General features: G+C 44.8%; 1 protein-coding gene across 3 annotated transcripts in view; it reads right to left on the bottom strand.

Moving 5' to 3' along the window:
• The window catches only part of LOC124549742 (NCK-interacting protein with SH3 domain), a 95,425-nt gene that overhangs the window by 15,727 nt on the left and 60,301 nt on the right, over positions 1-19,397 (bottom strand). For all 3 annotated transcript variants that reach the window (XM_047125264.1, XM_047125266.1, XM_047125265.1), the window contains one exon: positions 15,522-15,724. In XM_047125264.1, coding sequence (XP_046981220.1) covers positions 15,522-15,724 — 203 coding nt within the window. The remainder of the gene's footprint in view (positions 1-15,521; positions 15,725-19,397) is intronic.

Below are 19,397 nucleotides of genomic sequence, written 5' to 3'. Positions count from 1 at the left end.
AGTTTATGTAGACAAAGAACAGTGCAACTGAATGACTGGTGGCACCTTTTTAGAAGCAGCGGGTTTTAAAAAAATGCTATTTACAGTTTATACACAAACCTAGCTGAGGATGAGAGAGGTTTTTACTTGTTATATTAAAAGCAAAGCTGCAGCGAATGTTTAACAGCAGTGAAAAGATTACCAAGAAAGGGCCTGGAAAATTTTACTAAAAATTCACTTTTACCAGCACAAGCAATGTTACAGGCACAAATATTTTCAAAACTTGATAGTGATGGCATGAGATTAGTGTACCAGTTCCTTAGGTCTGCATTTTAGACTTGAAGCAGAAGTTGTGTTTATGGATTCACTCCATTAACAAAAAAGATTTAGTTTATCAGATCATAAGTCTCTCACCTCTCCTAACTTTGAACTCTTCCATCATTTTCTGATGTGTCCATCAGTGACTACGCGCTTCTTATATCCATAAATATTTGTTCTCTTTTCCCCACGACACTTTCCTCCTGTAAAGTACCAGGATCTCCCTTATGCTTACTTAAATATATTTATACCTTACATATACCTACAAAACTGAAAGGAAATGTATTGAAACATGCCTTGTGAATTCTGTCAACCTTGCAAGTGTCTGTCATGTTATCATTTGTTACCATCTTAAATTAGGACTCCAAGGAGAAATTTATGACAGTCTAAAAATGGATTAATAACAGTCTTCACCACAATAAAACATTTATTTATAACAGTTACCAGTTTCGGTCAGAACGTGAACGTCTCCAGATTATTTATAGCATGACATTTGGCGATGGTGGTGAATAGTTGGTTGGTTGGTTTAAAAGACGGAGGAGGGGGGGGGGGGCACCAAACTGTGAGGTCATTGGTCCCTTGCTCTCAGTAAAATAATTGCACAAGGGAAAGAAAAAAAGAAAAGAGACGTACAGCACAATAACAGGAGAAAGAAAGAACCAGAAGAACTACAGGACAACCAACACTACGATGGACAAAACAGAAAAAGAAGACCACAGAGAGAAGCAAGAAACAGGTAGAAGGGATAAAACAAGAGAGCAGATGACAGTGGCTGGCCGACCATGAGAATAAAAGGAAAAGCCAGCCACTCTGCGACACATTAAAACATCCAGCCTAAAAGCATTAGAGTGGAGAACACGAAGGGACAAAGAACATGGGTTAAAACTTACACAGAATGTATAAACCCACTGTCACGTATAAAACATAAAAGTAAATTAGCTGATGAAGTGTTGTCACCTAAAATTAATGGCAATGAGTCCGGAACTAAAGAGTCCATCTCAGGGCAACCAAAGAAGGACAGCTCACCGAAATACGGGCCACTGTCAGCTGGGCGCCACGCCGACACTGAGGCGGGTCATCACGGCGCAGGAGGTAGCTCTGTGTCACCCAAGCATGGCCAATGCAGAACCGACAGAGAACCACAGAGGCCCTGCAAGAGGCCCAGATGGAGGTCTTCCACACATTCATAGTCTCCTTAATGGCATGCAGTTTGCAGTGCGTACTGAGGTTATGCCATTCTGTCTCCCAAAGCCGCAAAACCTTGCGGCATAGTACTGAACTCAGGTCAGTTGCAGAGGAGCCAATCTCCATACGAGGTTTCCATGTAGCCTGTTTGACCGGCCTGTCGGCAAGTTCGTTGCCTCGAATGCCAACGTGACCGGGGTCCAGACAAACACCACTGTATGACTGGACCGTTCCAGGGCATAGATGGACTCCTGGATGGTCGCTACCAAAGGACGACGAGGGTAATACTGGTCAATAGCTTGTAGGCTGCTCAAGGAGTAAGTACACAGAAGAAACTACTCCCCAGGGTACAAGCAGATGTGCTCAAGAACACGGGATATAGCCACCAGCTCCGCAGTGAAGTCTCTGCAGCCATCAAGCAAGGAATGCTGTTTAATATGTCTTCCATGGACATACGTGAAGCCGATGTGATCATCAGCCATCGAGCTGTCGGTAAGCAACTTCATGGCCTTGGTACATGTGAAGAATCTCAAGGAAGTGGCAGCGGAGAGCCGCGGGGTTAACTGAGTCCTTAGGGTCATGTGAAAGAAGCAGACAAAGCTGCAGCCTAGGTGTACACCATGGAGATGTGCATGAATGGACTTCAAATATAGGTAGTAAAGGCAAGGACTCCAGTTTGGAAAGAACTGTAACTGGAAGCCCTGACTTGGGCTGCTGATGTGGGAGATGAACCGCCATGGGTGGAAAAAGGAGACGGGAATTCAGCTGCACAGGAGAACTACAAACGTGTGCAACGTAACTGCCCAGCAGTTGTGCACGCCTAACCTGCAATGGAGGGATTCTAGTCTCCACCAGGACGCTAGTCACCAGACTTGTCCTAAAAGCTCCTGTTGCTAGTCGAACGTCACAGTGGTGCACTGAGTAGAGTAAATGAGATGCTGAGGGCGCCGATGAACCATAAAACAGACTCCCACAGTCAAGGCGGGATTGAACAGGGGCTCTGTAGAGCTGCAGCAGCTTAGAGCAATCTGCACCCCAGTTGGTGTTGCTCAGGAAGCGAAGGGCTTTGAGGTGCTGCCAGCAGTTCCAATAAAGCTTACGAAGGTGGGGAAGCCAAGTCAATCAAGCATGAAAAACCAGTCCTAAGAATCGATATGTATTCACTACAGTGAGTGGATAGTCATTAAGGTAAAGTTCTGGTTCTGGATGAACGGACGACAGACTTTGCATCCAAAAACTTGAAACCGTGGACTAGAGGATACGACTGTATCTTGTGGATGGCTTCCTGTAGGCACGGCTCAGCAACACCAGTCCTGGTGGAGCAGTACGAAATGCAGAAGTCGTCCGTATACAGAGAAGGTGAGACGTATGGCCCAACAGCTGCTGCTAGACCATTAATGGCCACTAAAAATAGAGATACACTCAATACAGAGCCCTGTGGGACCTCATTCTCCTGAATATGGAGGGGGGTGGGGGTGGGGGTGGGGGGAACTATGGGAGGCACCAACTTGGACACGGAAAGTATGAAGCGACAGAAAGTTTGGATAAAAATCAGGAGTGGGCAAGAGTATGATGCCACCAAGTCGTGTCATACGCTTTTTGTAATTCAAAAAAGATGACAACCAGGTGTTGGCAGACTTGAGGGACACAATATTACTAGTGGGAGAGTGATTGTGGCGGAAGCCGCCCTGACATGGAGCCAGTAGGCCAACTGACTCCAGGACCCAACCCAACCGCCAACACACCATACATTCCAGCAGCTTACGAAGAACGTTGGTGAGGCTGATGGGCCAATATCTATCCACATCAAGTGGGTTTTTACAGGATTTGAGCACAAGAATGATGGTGCTCTCCCAACATTGTGATGGGAAGACGCCATCACGCCAGATCTGGTTGAAGATGATGAGGAGATGTCGCTTGTAATCAGATGAGAGATGTTTAATCATCTGACTGTGGACACGATCTGTCCCAGGAGCTGTGTCATGGCAATGTGCTACAGCACTGAGGAGCTCCCATTCTATAAATGGGGAATTATAGGATTCTCTGTGGCATGTACTGAATGAGAGGACTTTTCCTTCCAGCCGCCGTTTGAGAGTGCAAAACACCGGAAGTTCTCTGATGCAGAGGCTTGAGCATAGTGCTCGGCAAAGTGCTCGGCAATTGTGTTTGTGTCAGTAGATAACACGCCATTTATATTAACAATGGGAACACCTGTTAGGGTCTGGTACCCAAAAACACGTTTGATCTTTGCCCAGACTTGGGAAGGTGACATATGGCACCCAATGACCGAGACGTATCTCTCCCAACACACCTGCTTCTGCTGTCTGAGAAGTTGGCGAATGTGGGCACGGAGCTGTTTAAAGGCTATGAAGTGCTCCAGGGAAGGGTGCCACTTATGCCACTGTAGAGCTCGCCGACACTCCTTAATTGCTTCAGCAACGTCCAGCGACCACCAAGGGACTGCCTTTTGCGAGGGGCACCCTAAAGAGCGAGAGATCGTGTTTTCTGCCGCAGAAACTATTGTTGTAGTCACCTGCGCAACCATAACATTGATGTTACCGTGTGGGGGAGATTCAATGGTGACAGCAGAGGTGAAAGTTTCCCAGTCTGCCTTGCTTAAAGCCCATCTGGGCAGGCGTCCATGCGCCTGAGGGGGAAGTGGTCACTACCACACAGGTCGTCATGTGCTCTCCAGTGGACAGATGGGAGAAGTCCTGGGCTGCAAATTCATAAATCAATGACCAAGTAATTACCATGAGCCACACTGAAATGTGTGACGGCCCCAGTATTTAAGAGGCAGAAGTCAAACTCAGACACTAAAGTTTCGACATCTCTGCCTCGGCCAGAAATCACAGTGCCACCCAACAAGGGGTTATGGGCATTAATGTCTCCAAAAAGTAGGAACTGTTTCGGGAGTTGATCAATCAGTTCAGCTAATACATTCAGGGGTACTGCACCTTCTGGAGGAAGATATACTTTGCAGACAGTTATTTCCTGTGTCGTCCTTATTCTGACAGCCACAGCTTCAAGAGGGGTTTGAAGGGGCACAGTTTCACTACTGACTGAATTTAGTACACAAATGCAAACTCCGCCTGACACTCGATTATAGTCGCAACGGTTCCTGTAATATCCCTTATAGCTGTGGAGGGCAGGGGTCCGCATTACCGGGAACCAGGTTTCCTGGAGGGTAATGCAGAAAGCAGATGTAAAGCTTAACAGTTGCCATAGCTCAGCCATGCGGTGGAAAAAACCGCCACAATTCCACTGGAGGATGACGTCATCGTGAGACTGGAAAGGCATGGAGAATCCAATTAGGCAGTTTACGCCTCAGGGTCACCTGCTGCCACCAACTTATTGCCTGAGCAGTCTATATCCATTGTGTCTGAGGGTCCAGCGAGATCTAGGTCCTCAGTGGATGCCAGAATCTCCACCTCATCCACAGACACAGAGCTTGGAGGTAGTGGTGGTGGTGTGGGTGACATCAGAAGTCCCTTGGTCTTGGGGATTTTTTGGATTCCTCTCACTGTTCCTTGGGTTTCCCTGGCTAGGAAGACTTCACTGATTCAGTCTCCGGGACTGAGGATGAGTGTGAAGCCCTATGATCAGCTGCTTTTGGGCTCCTCAGCCACTGGCAGGTGTCATCTTTCCCACTAGCAAAAACCGGGGAAGGGAGTGACCCAAGAGACCCAAAGAAGTTGTACGCTTCTCCAGCTTGAAGTGGGGATGGACATCCCCGATGGCTAGTGGAGTGTTGCTCCTGAATTAGACGGTGCAGGGGCAACAGGGAGGAAAGTGCCCCCCCCCCCCCCCTCCCACCATCAAGGGGGTGGGTGTAGTCTCCCAGCTCTGAGAGGTGACTGAGGTTGGTGGAGCTGATGGGGCTAGAACTGTTGTAGCGGCAACATAAGATGATGTCGTGCATACAGGATGTAGAAGCTCAAATTTCCTCTTAGCCTCAGTGTAGGTCAGTTAGTCCAGGGTCTTGTAATCCATGATTTTCCTTTCTTTCTGGAGAACCCTGCAGTCTGGTGAGTAAGGCGAATGGTGCTCTCCGCAACTGACACAGATGGGAGGCGGGGCACATGGAGTATTTGGATGTGATAGGCATTCGCAATCTCAACATGTGGCGCTGGAAGTACAGCGGGATGATGTATGGCAGAACTTCCAGCATTTAAAGCACTGCATTGGGGGAGGGATATAGGGCTTTACATCACTGTGGTAGACCACACCTTGACCTTCTCAAGTAATATACCACCCTCGAAGGCCAAGATGAAGGCACCGATGGCAACCTGATTATACCTAGCACCCTGGTGGACACGTCAAACGAAATGTACACCTCGCCACTCTAATTTGGCGCGCAGCTCATCATCAGACTGCATCTATATCTATATCTTCATCTACATATATACTCCGCTAGCCACCAAGCGGTGTGTGGTGGAGGACACAATTCGCGCCAAAGTCATATTTCACCCCCTCTGTTCCACTCACCGATCGCGTAAGGGAAAAACGACTGTCTGAACGCCTCAGTACGAGCTCTAATTTCCCTTATCTTTGAATGGTGATCATTGTACAATCTGAAAGTTGGTTGTAATCATATATGCTCTACATGCTCGGCGAAGATTGGATTTTGGAATTTAGTGAGCAACCCTTTCCATTCAGCGCGTCATCTATCTTCAAACTATCAATGAGATTTGTAACGCTCTTGCAATAGCTAAATGTACCAGTCGCACATCTTGTCGCTCTTCTTTGGACCTTCTCAATCTCTTGAATCAGACCCAACTGCTAAGGGTCCCATACAGACCAACAATACTCTAAGACTGGACGAACTAACATATTGTATGCAATTTTCTTTGTTGAAGGATTGCATCGCTTCAGGATTCTACCAATATAACAGCAATCTAGGGTTCGCCTCGCCCATTAGTTGTGTAATCTGATCATTCCATTTGAGATCATTTTGAACAGTCACACCCAGATACTTAACGGCTGTTACTGCTTCCAAAGACTGGGAATTTATTTTGTACTCTTACATTAATGGGGATTTTCACCTTGTTATACACAGTAGGTTGCACTTACTAATATTGAGAGATAGCTGTCAGTCATTACAACATGAATTTATTTTCTGCAAATCCTCATTAATTTGTTCACAACTTTCATGTTGTTGTTGTAGTCTTCAGTCCTGAGATTGGTTTGATGCAACTCTCCATGCTGCTCTATCCTGTGCAAGCTTCTTCATCTCCCAGTAACTACTGCAACCTACATCCTTCTGAATCTCCTTAGTGTATTCATCTCTTGGTCTCCCTCTACGATTTTTACCCTCCACACTGCCCTCCAATACTAAACTGGTGATCCCTTGATGCCTCAGAACATGTCCTACCAACCAATCCCTTCTTCTAGTCAAGTTGTGCCACAAATTTCTCCTATTCAATACCTCCTCATTAGTTATGTGATCTACCCATCTAATCTTCAGCATTCTTCTGTAGCACCAAATTTCGAAAGTTTCTATTCTCTTCTTGTCCAAACTATTTATCGTCCATGTTTCACTTCCATACATGGCTACACTCCATACAAATACTTTCAGAAACGCCTTCTGACGCTTAAATCTATATTTGATGTAAACAAATGTCTCTTCTTCAGAAATGCTTTCCTTTCCATTGCCAGTCAACATATTATATCCTCTCTACTTCGACCATCATCAGTTATTTTGCTCCCCAAATAGCAAAACTCCTTTACTACTTTAAGTGTCTCATTTCCTAATCGAATTCCCTCAGCATCCCCCGACATAATTCGACTACATTCCATTATCCTCGCTTTGCTTTTGTTGATGTTCATCTCATATCCTCCTTTCAAGACACTATCCATTCCGTTCAACTGCTCTTCCAAGTCCTTTGCTGTCTCTGACAGAATTTCAATGTCATCGGCGAACCTCAAAGTTTTTATTTCTTCTCCATGGATTTTAATACCTACTCCGAATTTTTCTTTTGCTTCCTTCACTGCTTGCTCAATATACAGATTGAATAACATCGGGGAGAGGCTACAACCCTGTCTCACTCCCTTCCCAACCACTGCTTCCCTTTCATGTCCCTCGACTCTTATAACTGCCATCTGCTTTCTGAACAAATTGTAAATAGCCTTTCGCTCCCCGTATTTTACCCCTGCTACCTTCAGAATTTGAAAGAGAGTATTCCAGTCAACATTGTCAAAAGCTTTCTCTAAGTCTACAAATGCTAGAAATGTAGGTTTGCCTTTCCTTAATCTTTCTTCTAAGATATGTCGTAGGGTCAGTATTGCCTCACATGTTCCAACATTTCTACGGAATCCAAACTAATCTTTCCCGAGGTCGGCTTGTACTAGTTTTTCCATTCGTCCGTAAAGAATTCTCGTTAGTATTTTGCAGCCGTGACTTATTAAACTGATACTTCGGTAATTTTCACATCTGTCAACACCTGCTTTCTTTGGGATTAGAATAATTATATTCTTCTTGAAGTCTGAGTGTATTTCGCCTGTCTCATATATCTTGCTCACCAGATGGTAGAGTTTTGTCAGGACTGGCTCTCCCAAGGCTGTCAGTAGTTCTAATGGAATATTGTCTACTCCCGGGGCTTTGTTTCTACTCAGGTCTTTCAGTGCTCTGTCAAACTCTTCGCGCAGTATCATATCTCCCATTTCATCTTCATCTACATCCTCTTTCATTTCCATAATATTGTCCTCAAGTACATCGCCCTTGTATAGACCCTCTATATAGTCCTTCCACCTTTCTGCTTCCCCTTCTTTGCTTAAAACTGGCTTTCCATCTGAGCTCTTGATATTCATACAAGTAGTTCTCTTTTCTCCAAAGGTCTCTTTAATTTTCCTGTAGGCAATATCTATCTTACCCCTCGTGAGATAAGCCTCTACATCCTTACATTTGTCCTCTAGCCATTCCTGCTTAGCCATTTTGCACTTCCTGTCGATCTCATTTTTGAGACGTTTGTATTCTTTTTTGCCTGCTTCATTTACTGCATTTTTATATTTTCTCCTTTCACCAATTAAATTCATTATCTCTTCTGTTACCCAGGGATTTCTAGCAGCCCTCGTCTTTTTACCTACTTTATCCTCTGCTGCATTCACTACTTCATCCCTCAAAGCTACCCATTCTTCTTCTACTGTATTTCTTTCCCCCATTCCTGTCAATTGTTCCCTTATGCTCTCCTTTAACCTCTGTACAACCTCTGGTTTAGTCAGTTTATCCAGGTCCCATCTCCTTAAATTCCCACCTTTTTGCAGTTTCTTCTTTTTTAATCTACAGTTCATAATCAATAGATTGTGGTCAGAGTCCACATCTGCTCCTGGAAATGTCTTACAATTTAAAACCTGGTTCCTAAATCTCTCTCTTACCATTATATAATCTATCTGAAACCTGTCAGTATCCCCAGGCTTCTTCCATGTATACAACCTTCTTTTATGATTCTTGAACCAAGTGTTAGCTATGATTAAGTTATGCTCTGTGCAAAATTCTACAAGGCGGGTTCCTCTTTCATTTCTTCCCCCCAATCCATATTAACCTAGTACGTTTCCTTCTCTCCCTTTTCCTACTGACGAATTCCAGTCACGCATGACTATTAAATTTTCGTCTCCCTTCACTACCTGAATAATTTCTTTTATTTCATCATACATTTCTTCAATTTCTTCGTCATCTGCAGATCTAGTTGGCATATAAACGTGTACTACTGTGGTAGGTGTGGGCTTCGTGTCTATCTGGGCCACAATAATGCGTTCACTATGCTGTTTGTAGTAGCTTACCGGCACTCCTATTTTTTTTTATTCATTATTAAACCTACTCCTGCATTACCCCTATTTGATTTTGTATTTATAACCATGTATTCGCCTGACCAAAAGTCTTGTTTCTCCTGCCACCGAACTTCACTAATTCCCACTATATCTAACTTTAACCTATCCATTTCCCTTTTTAAATTTTCTAACCTACCTGCCCGATTAAGGGATCTGACATTCCACGCTCCGATCCATAGAACGCCAGTTTCCTTTCTCCTGATAACGACGTCCTCCTGAGTAGTCCCCGCCCGGAGATCCGAATGGGGGACTATTTTACCTCCGGAATATTTTACCCAAGAGGACGTCATCATCATTCAACCATACAGTAAAGCTGCATGCCCCCGGGAAAATTTATGGCCGTGGTTTCCCCTTGCTTTCAGCCGTTTGCAGTACCAGCACAGCAAGGCTGTTTTTGTGGTGTCACTGCCAGACACCACACTTGCTAGGTGGTAGCCTTTAAATCGGCCGCGGTCCGTTAGTATACGTCGGACCCACGTGTCGCTACTATCAGTGATTGTAGACCAAGCGCCGCCACACGGCAGGTTTGGAGAGACTTCCTAGCACTCGCCCCAGTTGTACAACCGACTTTGCTAGCGATGGTTCACTGACAAAATACACTCTCATTTGCCGAGACGATAGTTAGCATAGCCTTCAGCTACGTCATTTGCTATGACCTAGCAAGGCACCAGTACCAGTTACTATTGATACCTTAATCATGTACCGTCAAGAGCGACGCTCATCATTAATGGATTAAATTTAAGTATTCCACCAGCTAAGTCCATTTTTCTAGAGTCTAATTTCCTTGTCCTGTTCCAGACCTCACGCCAGCCTGCGTGAGCTAAAACACGTGCCTTTCTGCTTCCTCTAATAATACGGTGTTGGCTCTCCTGCCAACCCACAACAATTTTGGTTAGTGTTACAAGGCCAGATCAGTCAATCATCCAGACTGTTGCCCCTGCAACTACTGAAGAGTCTGCAGCCCCTCTTCAGGAACCACACGTTTGTCTGGCCTCTCAACAGATACCCCTCCGTTGTGGTTGCTCCTACGGTACGGCTATCTGCATCGCTGAGCCACGCAAGCCTCCCCACCGATGGCAAGGTCCATTGTTCATGGGGGGAAGGACAACTTTCATGTGATACTAATTTCCTGTAGAGTACAGCATCATCGGCAAACAGTATAATGCCGCTGTCAATACCATCAACCAGATTGTTTATGTAAATCACAAAATAAGGTCCCCGCGAAATATGATACCCTGGACCATATTTAAGCTCTTATGTGGTGTGATGGTTACAGAAACATCCCCCAGTTGTCACGAGCGAGTAACGCCTCTGACTAGGCAGAGGATGCCGTTTTGATGAAGACTGACCCAGATCTCGTTTTGGACAATCCCTTCACCTCCCCACCCTTGTCCTCTAAATGCTGAACACAAAAAACTGAGGCATCATCGTCATGAAAGATTCCCCATCAGCTCTCTAACATACAAGGTACCGGGGTGAATAAGAAACGCTCCCATCCTTAGCCTGACGTGCCTCCCATCGTGTGGCCAGGGAGGGGAACAATTTGGGGTCTTACTTCTGTGCACTGAATTGAGCCTGTGAATGCTTAGTGACTGCTGGAGTTTGACCATCAGCAAGAGATGATGCACTACGCTTCATTGCGTGTCATCCACCCTGATGCCACCCACTCCGACCAGGGGCCCTCCCACCGGGTGCCACCCAGCCGCAGCGAAGGCCACCTGGCAGGATGGCCATTGCCGGGATTCCCGATGCCCCAGGGGGTGGGCATCTACCCCTTGGCATACTTGGGGAGTTAATGGCGCAGGTATCAGCAGAGCGATCCCTGTGTGGTCAGGGAGCTATAACCAACAGGGTACGTGGTGGCCCCACCACAATGGTCTGGCTACTGTGCTGGATAAAATGTACAAAGAATTCCATGGTCTTCATTGGCACACAAAACTACTGCATAGTGGGTGGGGGAAACCACAACCAAGAAGGTGTCCTCACTCAAGAGATGGAGGATGAGCAGGACTGCAATCCACGATGAGAAAGTTGGCTAAAGATGCCAATGCTTGATGGACAAAATGCACCATGTAAGGTGCCCTTCCCCAATTGGCTCGCTCTTCGGGAAAATTTTGAAAAATGGAGGTCAAACCCTACATTGGACCATCACATAAAGGCCAAAAGGTGAGAGATTCCTTTTTGTCACTTCTTATGACAGGCAAGAATACCTCGGGCCTATTCTAACCCTTGGACCCGCAGGCAGGGATGGTGGTGAATGAAGCAGGTGTTATGAATGTACAAACGTTAACTGCTGTTTCACATGGAGTCATAACACCTGTTCTGTTCACTACCATTTCCAACCATCATGGTGTAAGTGGTTTGAAGATGGTCACTTTCTGACAAACTGGCAACCATTGTAAATAAATGTTTTATTGTGGTGCAGGTTGTTTTTCGTCCATTTTTAAAGTACTTTTAGCCAGACTGCTGTTTCTCTGTAAGAAATGTTCTCAAAAACTTGTGAACCTGCATAAAAATCATATGTGAAGTCATCATCACTTTCATAGACCCCAAATTTTCCTACAGGATGACGAAACTGTCCTGGTCTGACATAAAGAGTAAAAAAAACACAAATTATCTCTCAATATGTGTGTGTAGACATTTTAGTTGAATACAAGCCAATGATTTTAAATAGTTTAACTTATCCATACCACATTTACCTGAACATATGAAAGCAATGTCAAACACTGTGAAGTTGCCAAATGACAACTGCTCCCATTTCAATAATTAACAACACAGACACATGGCAGTGACTTAAGGTTACTTATTGAATGTATGATATGTAAATCATGAATGATTTCTAATCAACTCATGTCAACAGATTTAAAACATGTGAAACATCAAACAAAAACAATAAATATATTTGAAAAATAATATTACATCTAACAAATTTAGAAATATTCGTTGAGACTAGTTACAAGTTATTGCTACTGTGTGTGTAGAGTGTGGGGGATGCCGTATTGGTATTGCTGTCTTTGGAATGTGGAAGTGTGCACGGACATGATGGTGGACTGCTAGGAGCAACTGTGTTGGGGTTTAGAGAGACGGAAGGGGAAAGAATGGGAAAGGACTATGCAGGTGCGATGGGGAAGGGGGAGGGGGGGGGGGGGGGTAAAAAGTGTGTGCACATTCGGAATGGGAGACGGGGACAGGGATTAGAGTGAGACCAGAAGGGTTACGGGAATGCACTAGTGAAGGTTTGAGGTGAGGGGGATTATAAAAATGATGAGTATGTTGTGGAAAGAGTTCCCTCTTGTGTAATACAGAAAAGCTAGTATTATTGGAAGAGTCCTGATGACACAGGTTGTGAAGCAGTCACTGAAAGTCAATCACACCATGTTAGGTGGCAAGTCTGGCTACTGGGTGGTCCTTCACACCAACACACAGCTTGTTACTGATCATGCTCATGTACAATGCCACACAGCAGTGCAGAAGGTTATGGACAGGATGGTTGCTTTCACAGTTGGTCCTGCCTTGGATAGGGTAGCAGAGGTCTGTGACAGGACTGGAGTAGACAGTAGGAGGAAGATGCATGGGACAGATCTTGCATATAGATCTATTTCAGAGATATGAGCCATGGGGCAAGAGGTTGGGAGCAGAAGTGGAATACAGATGGACAAGGATATCGTGAATGTTGGGTGGGTGGTGGAATACCACTGTAGGGAGGATGGGGAGGATAGTGGGAAAGATATTTCTCATTTCATGGCATGACAAGAGGTAATCAAAATCGCAAGGGAATACATGATTCAGTTGCTCCAATCTGGGTGGTATTGAGTCATGAGGGGCGTGCCCCTTTGTGGCTGGTTAGTGGGTACCTGGGAAATGGTAAGTGATTGGGGAGACAAGGTGCAAGAGATTTGTTTCTGGACAAGGTGGGGAGTGTAATTTTGGTATGTGAATGCCTCAGCAAGACCTCCAACATATTTGGAGAGGGACTGCTTGTCACTGCTGATGTGATGACCACAAGCAGTTTGTCTGCACAGAAAGTCTTTCCTGGTGTGAAATGGTCAGCACTTGTTTAAATGGAGGTATTATTGATGGTTGGTAGCTCTGATGTAGATGGAAGTATTGATGGAGCCACTTCATATTGTTGTTAAGCCATCCAAGGTTTTCCGCTGTATGAGTATGCAATATAAAGGAATCTATCAGTATTAAAATTTTATGGAATTCAGTTTTGCTTAATTTAGTATAAAACAATAATTACTTGAAAAATTTATCATTTTCAAATCATAAAAAAAGAAAAATGAACTTTTGCTGTTATATACATATTGGACGCTGGGTCTCTCTCCTAAGAGCCATCACGCACATATTCTCCAGCATTCCTAATACTGCAATTTTCTTCCATAACAGACAGTTATTTTACTACAGCAAAAAACAATTTTATTAGTCCAGCAATGGACACTGTATTTTTAATTTTATGACTTACTGTCCTTCTGAGGAGTGCACTCCATTCAGTGTTTTACAAGTGAGAAGATTCCATCAATGAATCATGATTCTGGACGTATGGAATATACTCAACTATTGTTGCTGTAACCTTTTGAATAGATTCAAAGTGTTTGGTAGCCAGAATATGACATAATCAGAAGTCAAAATGTTCCTAATATGGTAAACAGGGTGGATATTTCAACAATTCATACTTTAAATACTATAGTTTTTCCACTGTACCAGTACCTTTGTGGCTAAGCACATTATCTTTAAGTTAGGTGCTTCTTTTCCACTCAGGTCACTTCTCACAAATATTTTCATTCACTTGGGCCAGAAGGTTTACACAGTATTTGCAGGTTACATACTTTTTCCTAGTACGTCTGTAGTATCAGATATTTTAAGCACCTCCAATCATCAATGGCCTTGCCACCGTGGTTACACAGGTTCCTGTCAGATCACCGAAGTTAAGTGTTATCGGACTGGGATAGCACTTGGATGGTTGACCATCCAGTCTGCCGAGCACCGTTGGTAAGTGGGGTGCTCTCAGCCCTTGTGAGGCAAACTGAGGAACCACTTGACTGAGAAGTAGTGGCTCCAGTCTTGTAAACTGACATACGGCCCGGACAGGGGTATGCTGACCACATGCCCCTCCACAGCCACATCCAGTGACACCTGTGGGCCGAGGGCGACACGGCAGCCAGTCAATACCACTGGGCCTTCATGGCCTGTTTGGGCGGAGTTTAGTTTACTTTCTTTTTCAATTACCAATCATCATTTACTGTATTATGCAATTTCTTGATGTTTTCATTTGTGGATACAATGTACGAGTAGTAATGTCCTTTATATGTGTCATATTCAATAGAATTTTAGCCACATCTGAATTTAGCTGTTTATTAGTTGAAAAGTAACATGCATACTCCTTAAATACTCTCATCAACTTCACATGAATTTCCATTGGTAATAAAACATCCAAAACAGAATTTTATGACTGTGTGCTGCATCAAAGGAAAATTCTATCAAGAAAAATAACAAATTATGAGTCATAATTGCTGGCCAATATTCACCCTTAGTAGATGAAATGAATGGTACTGCCAACAGATACACACAAAAAACCACACTATGAAGGTTTCAGAAATAATAAATGGAAGGGCAAGTCACTCAGACCCCATGATGAGGCAGATCCAACTGCCATGAGGAAGAGATTTGTCTACCCTCGTTCCCATTCTTGGTATTTCCCATCTCAGATTCTGAGTGATCTACACCTCAATTCTAACTTTCCCCAACCTATCCCTATTCCTCCCTTAAAAAGGAACTATTAGTTTAAAAGCTACATAATGTCTGTCTCTTACTTTTATAATTGTCTAACAGCAGTACCTTCTGGATGTAAGTATTCATCAGCAACTCTGTCCCATAATTTATTGGTGTTCCCAACTATCCATTTGAATGAAACATATGACAACATTATGAAAACTAGAGATTGGTACCCACCAGACAGCAGAGACGCTGAGTCGCAGACAGGCACAACAAAAAGACTACTAAACATTTACGCCAGAAGGCCTTCTTCCGAAACAGACAACTTACACACACACACACACACACACACACACACACACACACACACACACACACACACCTCATAAGATCTCTGGAAAATGTGGAATTAGAAACACCCAACACACAAATACAATATTCTCTCTTAAAATAAGGGAAAAGTGTTTAAAAATTCCACAAACATTGTTAGGTCATACCTGGCCAATTCAGAAGGCAGAACAGAGTTAAGCATGAGTGAGAGAGCCCCTGCATCCAGTCCACAGACAAGACCAAAGGCACGCAGCAGCCGTTGTCTGATCGACCAACGCACTTCCATTTGGCAGAACTCTACCAAAGTCAACACACTCTGATAGCGGTCAGCAGAGAGCATGAGCTGTGACACTGCAACATCTGCATTTTTCTGTACAACACAAAAATGTCAATCTGTATGCACTTTTATGTTTGAACCCTTCATCTGAATGACACTACAATTCTGAGACGCCACAAAGGAAATGTTCATTTTCAATCTTCTTCTGCTACACTAACATCCATTAAAATTTCAGCACACAGAAAAAAAAAGGTCCACATTAAACCACATTCTGAGGCTGTGTAAAACTAGGTAACAGCAGCAATTAATATTGCAGAGAAATGATATACACAAATTCGCACAAGGTCCTGTATTTTACAGCAGCAAAAGTCTGCATTATTCCAAGTGTTCATGCTAAAAAGTAGCCAAAGTGAAAGCTTGTACTAATATGCCTTGTCAACATCAAATGGTACCATATCAAGATGTGAATGAATCCAAACCAGGCAGAATGTTCAGACCCACAAATGGATTTCTTGTAACACTACATTTAGTCTTGTTCAGGGAATGTCAATATTACGAGAGAGCAAGATTTCAGGAGTGCATTTTTTGTCAACATGTATTCATGCATTTAAGTAGCAGCTGTTGGCATGGTAAGCTCAACAACAGAGATCCAAATTATTTCTTTGACTGTTATCCATAGAACTTCATAAGGCTCGTAATGAGGGACTTTAAAGTAACAGAAGGAAGAAATTTAAATTAGAGTTCAATGTTCCTTTGACAATGATTATTAGTAGAGGAACACAAGCCCAAATAGGACAAGGTAGAAGAAATTAGGGTATTTCCTTAAAAAAAAAAAATAAATAAAAAAATAAAAAAAAGGCATTTCAGCAGGAACTGGCAGACAGTTAAAATTTGGGCACAATGTGTACAAAGTGGTGGGGTAGCGTCTCTCAGCAAATGACAATGGCTAAAAAGGCAGTGCCCAATACGCAACCAAGTTAAAATAATCTCTTCCCGGTGGGGGGCCGAGAGGAGGTCATCCACGGTGTTGGGAGAGGCTCAATAGGCTGAAGCTTATTCCCATGAAGGGACACCACTTCCTGACAGACGGTAACGCAGAGATCATCAGAGGGAATATAGGTACACGCATGTTGAGGTATGAGGACTGCAACCTTGTCAGCAGCCTCGTTTCCTGGCAGACTGACATGAACAGGGCCCACAGAAACATGAACATGACACTGGCTTCACCAAGAATGAGCAAGCGACAGTTTTCCTGGATCCGCTGCACAAAGGGATGAGCAGTGTACAGCGCACCTAGACTTTGGAGGGCACTGAGTGAGTCTGAGCAGAGCACACAATTGGAAAGGCTGTGTTACCGGATGTACTCCGTGACCTGATACAAGGCAAAGAGCTCGGCTGTAAATACTGAGGAGTGTGCTGGAAGCTGATATCAAAAGACACGGGTGCCAATGACGAAGGCACACCCGACCTCACGGTCAGTCCAAAAGCCATCAGTGTATACAAAGGTACTATCGCGTAGGTCATGAAACTGGAGGTGATAGACCAAGATTGGAGTAGTGTCCTTAGGAAGCAAATGAAGGCCAAAGTTAACACGGGCCGCTTCAGGAAGCCAAGGTGGTGAAGGGTTCGCACCCATTGGGAAAGCTGCAAGTAGTGTGAAGTTAAGCCACCGGAGCAAGTTGCGAAAGCGGACTCCAGGAGGTAACAGAGAAGAGGAACAAGCCCCATACTGATGATCAAAGGAGTTATCAAAGAAGGAGGCATAGGAGGGATGGCCACACATGGCAGACAAATGGCATGCATACCTACTGAGGAGAAAGTCACGGTGATAGGACAGTGGAAGTTCAGCAGCTTCAGCATACAGATTCTCAACCGGGCTGGTGTAAAAGTCGCCCTTGGCCGAATGGATGCCATGATGGTCGATAGTGTTGAGATGGCGTACGAGAGGTGGACATGAAGATGCATAAACAAAGCACCCATAGTCGAGTTTCGAAAAGACAAGGGACCGGTACAAACAGAGGAGGGTGGTTCGATCGGCACCCCAGGAAGTACCATGGAGGGTACATGGGAGATTGAGGGACTGCGTACAGTGGGCTGCCAGGTACAACAAATGGGAGGACCAAGAGAGTTTCTTACCGAGCATGAGCCCCAGAAATTTCGTAGTTTCAACAAATGGAACGGCAGCGGGCCCAAAATGTAAGGATGGTGGGAGAAACCATTTGCGCTGCCAGAAATTCATACAGACTGTTTTGACAGTGGAAAAGCAAAAGCCACTGTCGATGTTCCAGGAGTAAAGACGATCAAAACTGCACTGAAGATGCCACCCAGAGAGACAGGTCCATGGAGAACTGCAATAGATGGCAAAATCGTCAACAAAGAGAGAGCTGGAGATGCCCGGCGGGAGAGAGGCCATTATAGGGGTAATGGTGACAGCAAAGACAATGATGCTCAGGACCGCACACCACTTTCCTGGATAAAGGTGTTTGACAAGGCAGAACCCACATGCACCTTTAAAACTTGGTCTTGTACAAATGCCTGAAGAAAACAGGGCAGGTGCCCACGGAAGCCCCACGTGTAAAGAGTACGGAGGATACCAGTTCTCCAGCAGGTGTCGTAGGCCTTCTCCAAATCTAAAACATGGCCACAGTCTTGGATTTCTGCAGAAAACCATTCATGACATGCGTGGACAAAGTAATGAGATGGTCAACTGCAGAATGCCGCGCTCGAAATCCATAGTTCTACTAACGAAGACTCAAGCCACCACACCAGCCAGGCACAAATCATATGTTCCATCACCTTGCAAACACAACTGGTAGGAGAGAAGGAAGGGTTTTGTCCTTACCGGGCTTAGGTATGGGTATGACAGTGGCTTCACGCCAGCATCCAGGAAATGTGTCCTCTGCCCAGATGCGGTTGTACATGTTATGCATAAAGTGCTGGCCTGCAAGAGAAAGGGGCTGCAACAACTGAAAGTGGGTGGCGTCAGGCCCTGGAGCGGAGGATCAGCATGAACTGAGAGTATGATCTATCTCCCTCATTGTAAAGACGGCATTGTAGCACTCACGACGTGGAAAAGAGAAGGGAATCACTTGAGCCTCCTCCACCCGTTTCCGATGGAGGAAGGCAGGGTGGGGAAGAGCTAGAAACTTCCGCAAAATGGTCACGCCGGAAATTGGGGAATGGATCTTGGTTCCAGAGAGCCGTTAGAGGCTGGCACACATGACAGAGGAAGGTGTGGAACTGTTAAAAGAACTAGTGAATGAAATTAAGCTAGCTCTTTTGCTATCCCGAATAACGCGATGACACTTTGCACGCATCTGTTTATAATGAATGCAGTGTGCCAGAGTAGGGTGGCGATAAAAAATGTGGAGAGCATGTCTACGTGTGCAAATTGTGTCGCGGCATGCCTCAGTCTGCCAAGGGACTGGGACACGATGGGGTAGAGAGGAAGTGCGGGGGATGGAATGTTCTGTAGCAGTAAGGATAATGTTTGAGAGATACTGAACCTTGTTATCACCACTGGGGAAATCTTATTCTTTGAAGGTTGCCAGAGAGGGGTAAAAGTGCCAGTCAGCCTTAGTAAGCTGCCTTTTGGGCTTGCATGCGGATGTGGTGAGAGTCAGCAAACGGACAGCACATGGGTCGCTCAAGTAGGTGTCAGAAAGAATGGACCACTGAAGACGATGGGCAAGCTGGGCAGTGCAGAAGGATAGGTCCAAATGGGAATAGGCATGCAAGCAGTCGGAAAGGAAAGTGGGTGCTCCAG

The sequence above is a fragment of the Schistocerca americana genome, chromosome 1, assembly GCF_021461395.2.
Source record: "Schistocerca americana isolate TAMUIC-IGC-003095 chromosome 1, iqSchAmer2.1, whole genome shotgun sequence".
Taxonomy (NCBI): domain Eukaryota; kingdom Metazoa; phylum Arthropoda; class Insecta; order Orthoptera; family Acrididae; genus Schistocerca; species Schistocerca americana.
This window is presented reverse-complemented; position numbering and strand designations above follow the sequence as displayed.